This window comes from Cygnus atratus, chromosome 22 (genome assembly GCF_013377495.2).
Source record: "Cygnus atratus isolate AKBS03 ecotype Queensland, Australia chromosome 22, CAtr_DNAZoo_HiC_assembly, whole genome shotgun sequence".
NCBI lineage: Eukaryota > Metazoa > Chordata > Aves > Anseriformes > Anatidae > Cygnus > Cygnus atratus.
The window spans coordinates 5,584,332-5,595,399 of NC_066383.1; the positions used below are offsets into that span (position 1 = coordinate 5,584,332).

An 11,068-nucleotide genomic window follows, 5' to 3' on the forward strand; every position below is an offset into this window, starting at 1 on the left:
TGGTGGCACTGTACTTAGAAAAGCACAAGTGGCTTCAAAGAGGTATTAAATATTACCATTACCCTTGTGCAGGGGCTGTGTAGGTGTACTCATTGGATCCTTCAGGTTGGAAAAGACTTCTAAGATATCTAGTCCACCCTTTAACCTAGAACTGTTGAGTCTACCACCTAACCGTGCTCCTAAGGTCTACATCTGCACATTTCTTGAAGCCCTGCGGGGATTTAAAGTAGTTGAGTTTTTGTCATTTTAGGTGTGACTTCTAATCTTGTTTTGAAAGATGGTTTTAGCCTCCAGGAAATGTTTTTAGCACAGAGGCTCGGCAGCTTCCTGTTGTGACCTGTTTGGTGGGTGTCAGGTGAAGCTCTGCAGGCAGGTGGGTAACGTGGTGTTCTTCCCGACAGAGTGCGAGCATCTCATCAGGCGAATGTTGGTCCTAGACCCATCCAAACGGCTGACGATTGCTCACATTAAAGAGCACAAGTGGATGCTTGTAGAGGTTCCTGCCCAGAGACCCGTTCTTTACCCACCGGGCCAGGAGAACGAGCCCTCCATCGGAGAGTACAACGAGCAGGTTCTGCGGCTCATGCACAGCCTGGGGATAGACCAGCAGAAAACCATCGAGGTAAAACACACTCCAAGGGTTATCTGTCCCTGGTGGGAGGGCTCCTGCTCTGTCTCGATGGCTGGAACCTATTACCTGAGCTCCTCGCAGCATTCTTCATTCCAACACTTAGAAAAATCAAAACTGGTGGTATATTTTACTAGGTCAGACCCTAGAAAAAGGAAGCATTTTACAATGCTGTGCTGCTTCCTTCCTGTCCTGCTGATGTCTTGGTTTGTGCCAGCAGGCTGGTGAGGGAGAGTCATCCCTCTAGAAAATTTCCTAAAGACCAGCCCTGGCAGGGCGAGGTGTCTGTGTTACGCAGGCAAACCAGCTGTGTGATGGCCCCCCAGACAATTTCACCTGTGTACCTCATTCTGGCTGGCCACAAACAGCTAGTCCAGTCCAAGGCTTTCTTTGCCCATCAGAGGAAAGCAAGTCTGCTGAAAGGGCGGCACTGTGGGAGGCAAGATCCTCCTCTGTGTCAGGAATCCAAAGTAGAACCCATGGGAGAGAATAATGCATTCTGCTTCCACATCCCAGGGCTCCGTACTGTTCTTTTAGCACATGAACCATTGACTTCCATCTAAACAAGCATGCATTTAAAAAAAATTGATGTTGCAATTGCATTAGGCAAGGGGATGCATGGAAATACAGTGTGCACTATGTACAAAATGGTAGCCTTGTAGGACTTTCTGTTAGGGTGGTGACACTTGCTGCGGCTTACGGTTGGTTATTTGTAGAGATTTGTTAGCCGAGTTGGATTTTAAGCAGAAGAGTAGGAATAAGGATGGATAAACTGTTACTTGTCAAAGGGAGAGAGAGGAGGGAAAATCAGAGATGAAATTAAATTCATTTTGAGCTTCTAAGAGGTTGGGAAATGAAATTCAAAAAGGAGCATAAAAGTACTGAGCAGTTAAATGTCTCCCTCCAATCCCAAATCATGCTGCTTACCAACTGTAAATGCTGAAAGACTCCCCGTGGAGTCAACACAATCATTTCCTCTGGACTGGCTGATATTTTTAACCAGCGTGGAGGTTACGTTTGAGCACTTCCTGCCAGCAGACGCTGTTTTCTCTGCTTTGCAGAGGCTCAGTTCCCTGCTGCTTCAAGTGATTTGGAAAGGCCAAGTATATTCAGGAGGTCCCAGAGATCAGTCTCTTCTCCAGGTTCAAATTCTGGGGGCTCAGAACAGCCCTGAATGTGAACTACAAGCTCTGGTGACTTACAGGGGCCACTGAACCAAGGCTGATGCTTTTTGTTGCCTGGCGCTCTGGGTTGAAATTTTCTCAATTCAGAACTGCTACAGAGTTTGCCCACCCCACCACCTCTTAAATATCTTTTTTTTTTTTTCCTAGTTGACAACTCTGTCTTATTCCTTGTCTCACAGAACAGAAAAGATAACACACATTTGGCTGCACACCAACTCTTGTGCTTTTCTTTTCCAGTCTCTGCAGAACAAGAGCTACAACCACTTTGCTGCTATCTATTACTTGTTAGTGGAGAGACTCAAATCCCATCGAAGTAGCTTCCCTGTGGAGCAGAGACTTGATGCTCGCCAGCGCCGCCCAAGCACCATTGCTGAGCAGACCGTAGCCAAGGTGAGGTCTCTTTCTGAGCAGAGGTGGGCTTAAGGCTGTGCAAGACATTATTTTCTTTTGAAATTGTTTCTACATTCACTTAGAAGTCACTGCTATTTTCTGATTTCTATAGGATGTAGACTTGCAGCATCATTTTGGAAAGATTTTTTTACGTTTGGCTCCTGTCAGAACTTCAGTTTTTGAGAATTTCAAAACTTTTGCTGGGAAGTCAGTGGTTAAAGTGTTAGAGAAATACAGGTTCTGGAGACTGCGCAACACTTGGAGTATCTTTAATGTGATCGACAAACAAGACGTTGAATTTATGGAGAGCTCTGCTAGCATGGGGCTAGAAGCATGCAGGCTCAACTCAGTGTTATTAAACATAGGTACCCTAAAGGGACCTGTTGAAAATAAAATCACTTTCTCCCCTGCTGTTTTCTAGATACACTTTCTATCTCCCTTGAAATGAAGCATAGCAAAGAATAGGAAAGAGGTACCCAAGAGAAAATATTAGGATCAATCTATCAGGTTAAGATGCCAAATCACCGTGATATCTATGTAGAAAATACGAGTATCGCTGCTGTGAGACTCTGAGTCACTCAAGATTCATAGATACGTCCCTAAATAATGTCATTTCTGCCAAAACTTGCACCACTTTTTACTCCTGCTACCCAGCAAGAGCCCGATTTTGCAGGAGATCTCACAGCATGGCTGCAAAACCTCCATGTGCATCGACCACGGAGCCATCGGGATGACTAATTGATTTAGGTCTTAAGGATGTCATGTGTGTTTTATCAAGAGCAATTCTGGGTGCTCCTTACATCTGGTGCCAGCCCATCCATTGCAGCAGGCTGTCCACTTAGCATCCTCTCTAATTATACTGACTGATTCAGCACAGGCTCTACGGCTATTCAGTCGGCTTCTTCCCTAGTAGTTTCCATCAGAAAGAAAGGTCACGTACAGTTTATTGTGTCTTATTCCAATAATTCTCAGATTTTTTTTTTTGCGTTCTTTTGTTTCATTAAGATACACAGACGTTGTACAGCTTTTGATTCCTTTTAATGCCTCACTGGAAACATGAAAGACTTGACCTCTTCAAAAGACTTGGCCTAAGATGACTCAGATTATCGTGGGCTCAAGTAAATATTCTCCCAAGTTCACAGCCTCTTAGGTACGGTATTGCTGCCGCATGGAACAAGGGCCCGGATTCCGCTTCCAGGAGAAATCACAACCATGCTGCTCCTTTTTTGCTTAAGGCAGCAAGGCATTATTTGGTTTCGCATTCTGCTGAAGTGGAAGCCAAACCACTTCAACTGTGAAAACCTAAGTCCAGGAATAATCTGGCTGACAGAGATTAAAACCAGCTATTTTCTTAGAGAGTAGTTCTAATGATACAAAGAGACAGGACAAAAAAAATAATAATAATAAGATGTATTAAAAGCAGGTGAATAGGAATGAGGAGCAAGGAGGAAGAGAAAAGGTCCAGAAACTGGGTCTTTATTGTACTAAGACTGGGTTTTCTGTGGGAAAAACATCTCATTTTTGATGGGATGGGTATTGTCTAATTGTGACTTTGCATGCTGTTTTCTACCTAAAATTGTTCAGTTTTTGGAGTTTTTTCATCTTTTAGGCACAAACTGTGGTGCCACCAGTGAACCTGCGTTCACAAAATGCGAGGTTGCTGCGGTCTCCAGGACTTCCCCCAGCTTCGGGAGCAGAAACCTTTTCGTTCCCTCCCTCCAACTGCCAGACAGAGACAGCATTTATGGAAGAAGAAAGAGTTGAGACACCAAAGGTACCTAAAAGCATAAAAGAACCCTACTGTTGTGTCAAAATTTAGTCAAACTAAAACAAGATTGCTGCTTGTTGAATTACTGCCTAGCAAAAGCCCAGCCAGCGGTAATGTCTCTAGGTGAACAACTGAAGGAAGATCGCTTCCTTTGCTGACGGGGAAGAATGACGTTGGTCATCCTAGCACAGAGCTGGAGTCGAGGCCAGAACCTTTGCTAATCCAAACCCACGTCAGTTCCTTGACCTCAGTATCTCTCCTGTGTCTTTTAACCACAGAACGGTTTGGGTGGAAGGGACCTCTTAAGGGACCTTTTAGTCTGTAGATATCTTTCAGTAGATCAGGTTGCTGAAACCCCCGTCCAGCCTGCCCTTGAACACCTCCAAAGATCCACAGTTTCTCTGGGCAGCCTGTTCCACTGCCTCACCATCCTCAGCGTAAAAAATTTCCTTCTTATATCCAATCTAAATCTACCCTCCTTCAATTTAAAACTGCAGCTAACCCTCCAAAACTGACGGCTGGCCTCTGCTCTAACTCCCTGAGCGCTCTTCGTGCTGAAAATCGGGAGGAACCTGCCCAGCTGCTCATCCAAAAACTCAGAAAAATGAGAACAGGGGGATGCAATGGAACATGTGCTGCCCTTGCCAGCTAAAGCTATAAAAATACTACACTCAAAAGTCATTATCTACCGATTTCATAATAAGCCAGCCAAAAGAGTTACATTTTATTAATTTTTGTGTTGAATGGTAAATAGCCTGCAGGACCTGCGGACTGTCAGGAACTATCAGAGCGGCAGCATCTCAAGTAGGCGGTCACGGTTCGCAGCTAGGCCATTCCTGTAACTAGGACTGCCTGTAAACTCTCCTCTAGAGACCTGTCAGATTGCAGTCCCATCTAATGGGTTTTGTTTCCTGTAATCAGACGGGAAGACTTGGTGTAGGCTTCCCACACCTCCCAGTTACCAGCCTGAGCTGAGCTCACGTAATGGGACGTGATGGCTCCGCAGCCGTACAAATGTAGGGTTACAGCTGCGGCTCTCCGAAGGGAGCTTCGGGCTGATGCTTTTTGCCATCCGGCTCTGAGCTCGGTGACAACTCTCTGCAGGGCAGCAAAGACCAAGTGAAGTGCATGGGAGGTGGCAGCGGGGATAAAACTCAGGAGCATTTGTGAGGAAGGGGAAATTGCTTATGAGAACTATTTTTATGAAATGTATTATTCCCGTGAAACTTTTATTGTTCTCTCTCCTATCACATCATATTATAGCTTTCATTTTAGCATGTTGTATTCTGCCTGCTGCCAGACAGGATTTTGATTTCACACTTACCATTTTGAAAGTTTTATTTGTCATTTAGTGGTTAGTTTCTGACACTAAGAGTGCGGCCCTGGATCTCATCGCTGTTGTAAGTAACAGCTTGTGTGGTCCCTTGTAGCTGGAAACCAAAAAGTGGTTCAAAGAGATTTGGAAGTTAACATTTCAAACTTTATTTTGTATCCTCCTTTGCTTTCGTGCTTTTATAGATTCAGTTTGTCCAGAGTAAAATCAGTAAATGGTGACTACAGGGGAGATGTCAAATCACAGCTGACTCGGGAATATTTCAGTGTCTGAGTATTACAGACCATAGCTGCTAAAACTTCCAGGCTCTGGTCCATGTGCCATGGTAAACTGTAAAGAGCTGGCTGCACGCGTGCTCAGCTTTCCCTTTTAGCAGTTCACTAAATATTCTTTCCAGTGCTTTTGCTGCCATGTGAGTAGAAGGCATTTGAATGGGAAAGTCACAAATGGAAAGGAAAGTGTGCAAGAAATTAAGCTGAAAGATAAAATACATTAATTTAAAATAGGGGCACCAGATCCAGAATTTTCCTGTGCCAATATCATTGCTATACTGAAGCTCAGAATTTTGATAGCATTGCTCAATACTGTTTTAAATGCTTCCCCAGAATACTGCAATATAGGCTGCTGCTAGGATCCTTTGTTAACAGCCACTGTTAAGGCAGTGAATCTTCTTTTCCAAATACACCAGTCTTGGAAATACCAGAGATCTTGGCTAAAGAAAATCAGGGAATGGTTCATCAACAGTTTTACATAAAATCACCTGGAGCAGTGGAGTTTTATGCTAAATCAGGAGTATAAAAACAGAGTAAACATAGAAATAAAATTCTAGGAGTATTTCAGATTGGAAAGGTAGGTCTGAAGGCCATCTCGTCCAACCTGTCACTAAAAGCAGGGCTGACATCAAAACTAGATGACACTGCTCAGAATTGAGTGAATCCAAGGAAGGGGATTCCACAGCCTCTCTATGTGGAAGAGCAGTTTAAGTCCAATGGACTCCTGCTGGAAAGGGTGCGTTTATTGTATTATTCTTGAAGACATCTCGGCAGTTCTGCAAGAACACTAGTGAATTAAATACAAGACTACTTCTTTGCATAGTCCTTATTTGAGCAAGATAAATATAGTAAGGGGAATAATCTCGTACATTCTGTAAATATTTGTATTTGACTGAGCTGGCAAAGTTGGTTTGTTGTTTTGTTTTTGTTTGTTTTAAACAAGAAAGAACAGCCCTGGAGAACACAGTGCTGGGCAAATAAGAGTGTTTAGAGTTAGGGATTCAAGTACCAAGAGAATGTCAGTGGTGATACCACCTGGAAGGGTTCCTTTGTCTTGTGCAGTTCTTAGCAAGTCTTACTTAACTCAGCAGGTTATGGGGAAGTTCATGCATTTAAATGACCAGGCTGCCTTCAGCCTACCTGGTAGGCAGAGATTTCCTACACTTGGGCTGATGCCGTGTGCAAGTAATTGAAAGCTGTCCGTCTTCTCCTCGTGACATTTAGGTAAATGGCTGCCTGCTAGATCCCGTACCTCCCATGGTGATGAGGAAGGGCTGCCAGTCACTGCCTACCAGCATGATGGAAACGTCTATCGACGAAGGGATAGAGACAGAAGGCGAGTCAGAGGATGACCCTGCACAGGCATTTGCAGCCCTCCAAGCAGCTCGCTGTGGGAAGAGACGTCACACTCTGGCAGAAGTTACCAACCAGCTGGTGATGGTGCCAGGCACAGGTACGGAAGTCAGCACAGACATCTCAAAGCCCATTTCCTGCTCTCAGTATGCAATCTAATAAGCCCAGGAGGAAAAACACTGGCTTTTTAAAGTGACAAGCACAAGACAGAGTCTCTTGGGTTTTTCACTTCGCATTTGTTAGAAAGGCCACAGGAAAAAGCAAAAGAAAAAGAAAAACAACCCCAAATGTGCTGTACAGGTAGTGTAAAATCAAAGCCACAATTAAAACAGCCGGCTATGGCCATGTACCAACAGCAACTGGTGAAGTCTTTCAAGCTGGGGACATTTAGTTATGTGAGAAAGAACAAGCCAAATCCTTCATCCCCTAAAGACATGCTGGGAGAGGACAGGGGAAAACAAAACCCTCTGGATTCTTGGGTATCCCAAAACCAGCAAGGTGACCCAGCCTAGCAGCTCAAGCTATAATCTTGTCAGAATCACCTACAAAAAGCACTGAACGGTGAACATCACCTGCATGGTGTCTTAATGCTGCAATAACGTAAAAACCTGCAGTAAAAAAATACATGAATAAAATCCAGTACTGCAAGTGTTAAGTTACAATTATTTTATGAAACTTATTTTTTTGTTTCGCTTCATCCAAGACAGTCACTGGAGACACTGTTGGCAGGAGTAGCTCAAGTCTGTGGCACTTCTGCCTTGCTAAAGCACTGCTGCACTCTCCTATTCTGGCTTTTGTGCTTTTTGTCACAGGGAAGGTCTACTCATTGGATGAGAACTCATCTCTGGGCAGCATTGATTCGGAGTATGACATGGGCTCCATTCAGAGAGACGTCAGCTACCTGGAGGACACCCCTTCCTTGAAGGAAGTGGTGCTCACCACCCAGCCAGCACCCAGGATGGCGCCACCATTCATCGGCCTGAGACCTGCTAACCCGGCCATGCAGGCGCTCACCTCCCAAAAGCGAGAGACCCACAACCGCTCTCCCGTCAGCTTCCGAGAGGGGCGCAGGGCTTCGGACACGTCCCTCACCCAAGGTAACAAATGTGCTGCATGCACCACGGCACCCTGGCTGTTGCGCAGCTCATCTCACGTTAACCGATTTTCTGACAAGGGGTTCTGCTCAACTCTTGTACAGGAATTGTAGCATTCAGACAGCACCTCCAGAATCTGGCCCGAACCAAAGGAATCCTGGAACTGAACAAAGTCCAGCTGCTGTACGAACAGATGGGATCGGAAGAAGAACCTGCCCTGACATCAGCCGCCACCCAGCTGCAGGACCTCGTCAACAGCCCTCCGCAGGTACCGACACCAAAAAGAAATCAGCTCGGCCTTTCAGGTGCTAATGCTCTGGGACAGACAAAGAGAGGATAAGGTGTTCTGGAGATCTGAGAAGGGCTATTTTACAGATCAGGTTCCCTCCTCTCCTTTCTGGCTCTTGCAGAACGGAGACTGGGCAGGTTAGCCTTTGTATCCTTATGGAAAGCTAACAAGGCTATCTCGTGGACTCTGAGTCCAATGGTCTGTTCTTGCTTTTAATTGAATGTTGCTTTAGATTTAACAAGGCCCAACTAACACCTTTCTGTGTTGGAATCGGCCGGCTGTAACTAAGAAGTGCAAAAGCTGAGAGATAACGGTTAGCCTGATTTGTATAGTGAAATACTAAATAGCTTCTACCATTTCCCTAATTACTTGTTTGGAATGGAGCAGGTTGCAGGAAACGGGAATAATGACTTTGTTAGACCCCATGAATAAAATAAGTAAGCAGCACGCAGGCACTGTAAGCACCTAATGTTCCAGATTAAGGCTGCTATTCTTACAGCTCCAGATCCATTTCTGTCTGCCTGTTTGCTGCAAAACTTCACTCTGGCAGCCACAAAGTTGTGATGTTTTCACGAGAATCTCCCACTTGATGTAAACATCCTGCAGTGCTCATGGTATCCTCTCGACAACAGTTGACTCCCCTCCCATTTCAGCACTCCTCCTTGCTGGAGATGCTGCTCTGTGCTTATCCTTTCCACCACTGGAAAGCTTTTCACAGCTACAAAACTGAATGCAAAGCCACAGCGGCACAAAAGCACACGCAGAGGTTGGGCAGTGCTAACTCAGTACTGTTGGTGTTTCAGAGGGAGGCAAGTCACAAAATACATAATATATATAATGTTTTGCATACAGATGTAAACCCGTAGCGTTTTGCAGCACAGATAGTTCAAAGCTTTGTAATTTAGGCTCCGCACCATGGAGGGAAAGCTGTGAGTGACGCCACAGACCCACTTCACACGGCAGCTGTGGAACCTCTGGCAGGGGAAAATCCTTAAAGAAAGGCTTGAGGCAGAAAAGCTTTTTCTGGGGATGAAAATTCTTCCTCTTCTCTCTGCAGGAGGAAACATCTCAGCAGCAGGAGGCTGCATCTGCTTTCCCTAGTGGTGCACATCCCCCATTATTATCCAGACGGCAGAGCTTAGAAACCCAGTTCTTACAGCACAGGCTCCAGGTACCATGCCTCCCCTCCGCTGCATTAAGCCAGACGCTGCTGCTACACAGCAGCCCAGCCCTTCAGCTCTTGTTATTCTCCTCAAGAAAAAAAAAAAAATCAGTCAAAGGCTAAATTAGCAGAGAACAGCTGAATTTGAAATTATGCTGTGTTTGTCTTTTGTCAGATGCTGACCCTAATTATGCCAAATGCGTACTGTATCGCTGCTGTTTTCCTACTCTGTTACTGTACAGTGCTATTAAAGCAATTTGAGGTAACCGCTAGTGAATACATATTATCTGTGTTGCGCCCCATAAGGGGCATGCATCAGGATCTGAGGAGCATCTGCCCCACTTCTGACCCCCAGGGGCTTGCTGCTTTTCTTCCCTCTTCTCTGCTCGCCCCTCTTTTTTTTTTTTTTAAACCATTTTTCACATAGTTTGAGTTTATTAAAACCAAACTTTTTTCCAGCACAGCTTCTCTTTCACTTGGGAAGAAATCTTTCTGTAGATGGTATTGTGTAAGTCCCTCATGCAAAGATGCTGTACAACCCAAGAGCAGAAGTCAGTAAGCAGTAGTGACGGTGGTTTTAGACAGCTCTAGTGACAGCTTCTGGAAGTGGAGGTGGTCACTTAAACCATCATAAGGGGAGGCAACTGTCATTCGCTTGCTTTCTGGATGGATGCGTTAAAACAAATATAATTTACAACAGCACCGCTTCTCTTGCAGAAACCCACTCTGCTATCAAAAGCTCAGAATACTTGCCAGCTGTACTGCAAAGAATTGCCCCGGAGTCTGGAACAGCAGTTACAGGAGCACAGGTAAGAAGCTTTCTAACTATGCAGATGAGTAATGGAAGAACTGAGACAGTCTTGGTTTAGGAAGTCTTTGAGAAGGAAGGCTTCACTTTAAAATTTGTAATGTCACAGTTCTTTTCTTAAAGAGGGACAACAATCCTGCCATGAGTTTACAAAGTGCTGTGCTACAGGCTCTTTGTCAGCTAATGCTGCTACGGTGCAGGTAGACTGCAGCTGCCTGCATGCTTCGTTTACTGCTAATGGACAACTGGAAGCATAGAGAAAGCTACTCTAGCAGTTACACTGTTGTATTCATTTTCTGCCTCATCCCCCCTACTCATTACATGTTGCAGTATTTATGCTAAGTCAGAACGTGGCTCATGGTTTTCCACCTGCACTCGTTTAGGAATTTCCTGTCTTGTTCCCATGGTCCATCAGTTTTACTGTAAAGAACACAAAAAGTGAATCAAGTTTTTCTTGTCACTGAAAGGTCAGAAGTGATGCTTCTTTGAAAAAGTTACAGTAAAGTAAAATAACTTAAGGGGGTAAATAGATTGCAAGTGTGCCTTGATACGTGTCTGTATTACAGCAGACTAGATTTTAATTGCCACGTTAAAGGGCTGTTGGCTCCTTATGAACACATCATTTAGTAGTCATTAAACAAGCAAGCAAGACAGATACTAACCACAGCTATTATCCATGAGTTCCACAGAAGAATCGCAGAAAGAGAAAGGAAAACAACAACCTAGTTGCATGCTTTATAAAACTAAAACACTGAGGACTTGACTGTAATCTAGAATTACGGTCACT

General features: G+C 44.7%; 1 protein-coding gene across 2 annotated transcripts in view; it reads left to right on the top strand.

Annotated features, from left to right (window-relative positions):
- SIK2 (salt inducible kinase 2) overlaps positions 1 to 11,068 on the top strand; it is a 49,698-nt gene that overhangs the window by 34,259 nt on the left and 4,371 nt on the right. Inside the window, exons 7-14 of one of the 2 annotated variants that reach the window (XM_035555730.1) lie at positions 402 to 622; positions 2,050 to 2,202; positions 3,812 to 3,976; positions 6,800 to 7,028; positions 7,741 to 8,025; positions 8,127 to 8,290; positions 9,369 to 9,482; positions 10,191 to 10,282. In XM_035555730.1, coding sequence (XP_035411623.1) covers positions 402 to 622; positions 2,050 to 2,202; positions 3,812 to 3,976; positions 6,800 to 7,028; positions 7,741 to 8,025; positions 8,127 to 8,290; positions 9,369 to 9,482; positions 10,191 to 10,282 — 1,423 coding nt within the window. The remainder of the gene's footprint in view (positions 1 to 401; positions 623 to 2,049; positions 2,203 to 3,811; positions 3,977 to 6,799; positions 7,029 to 7,740; positions 8,026 to 8,126; positions 8,291 to 9,368; positions 9,483 to 10,190; positions 10,283 to 11,068) is intronic. The other variant, XM_035555731.1, reaches the window with a different exon arrangement.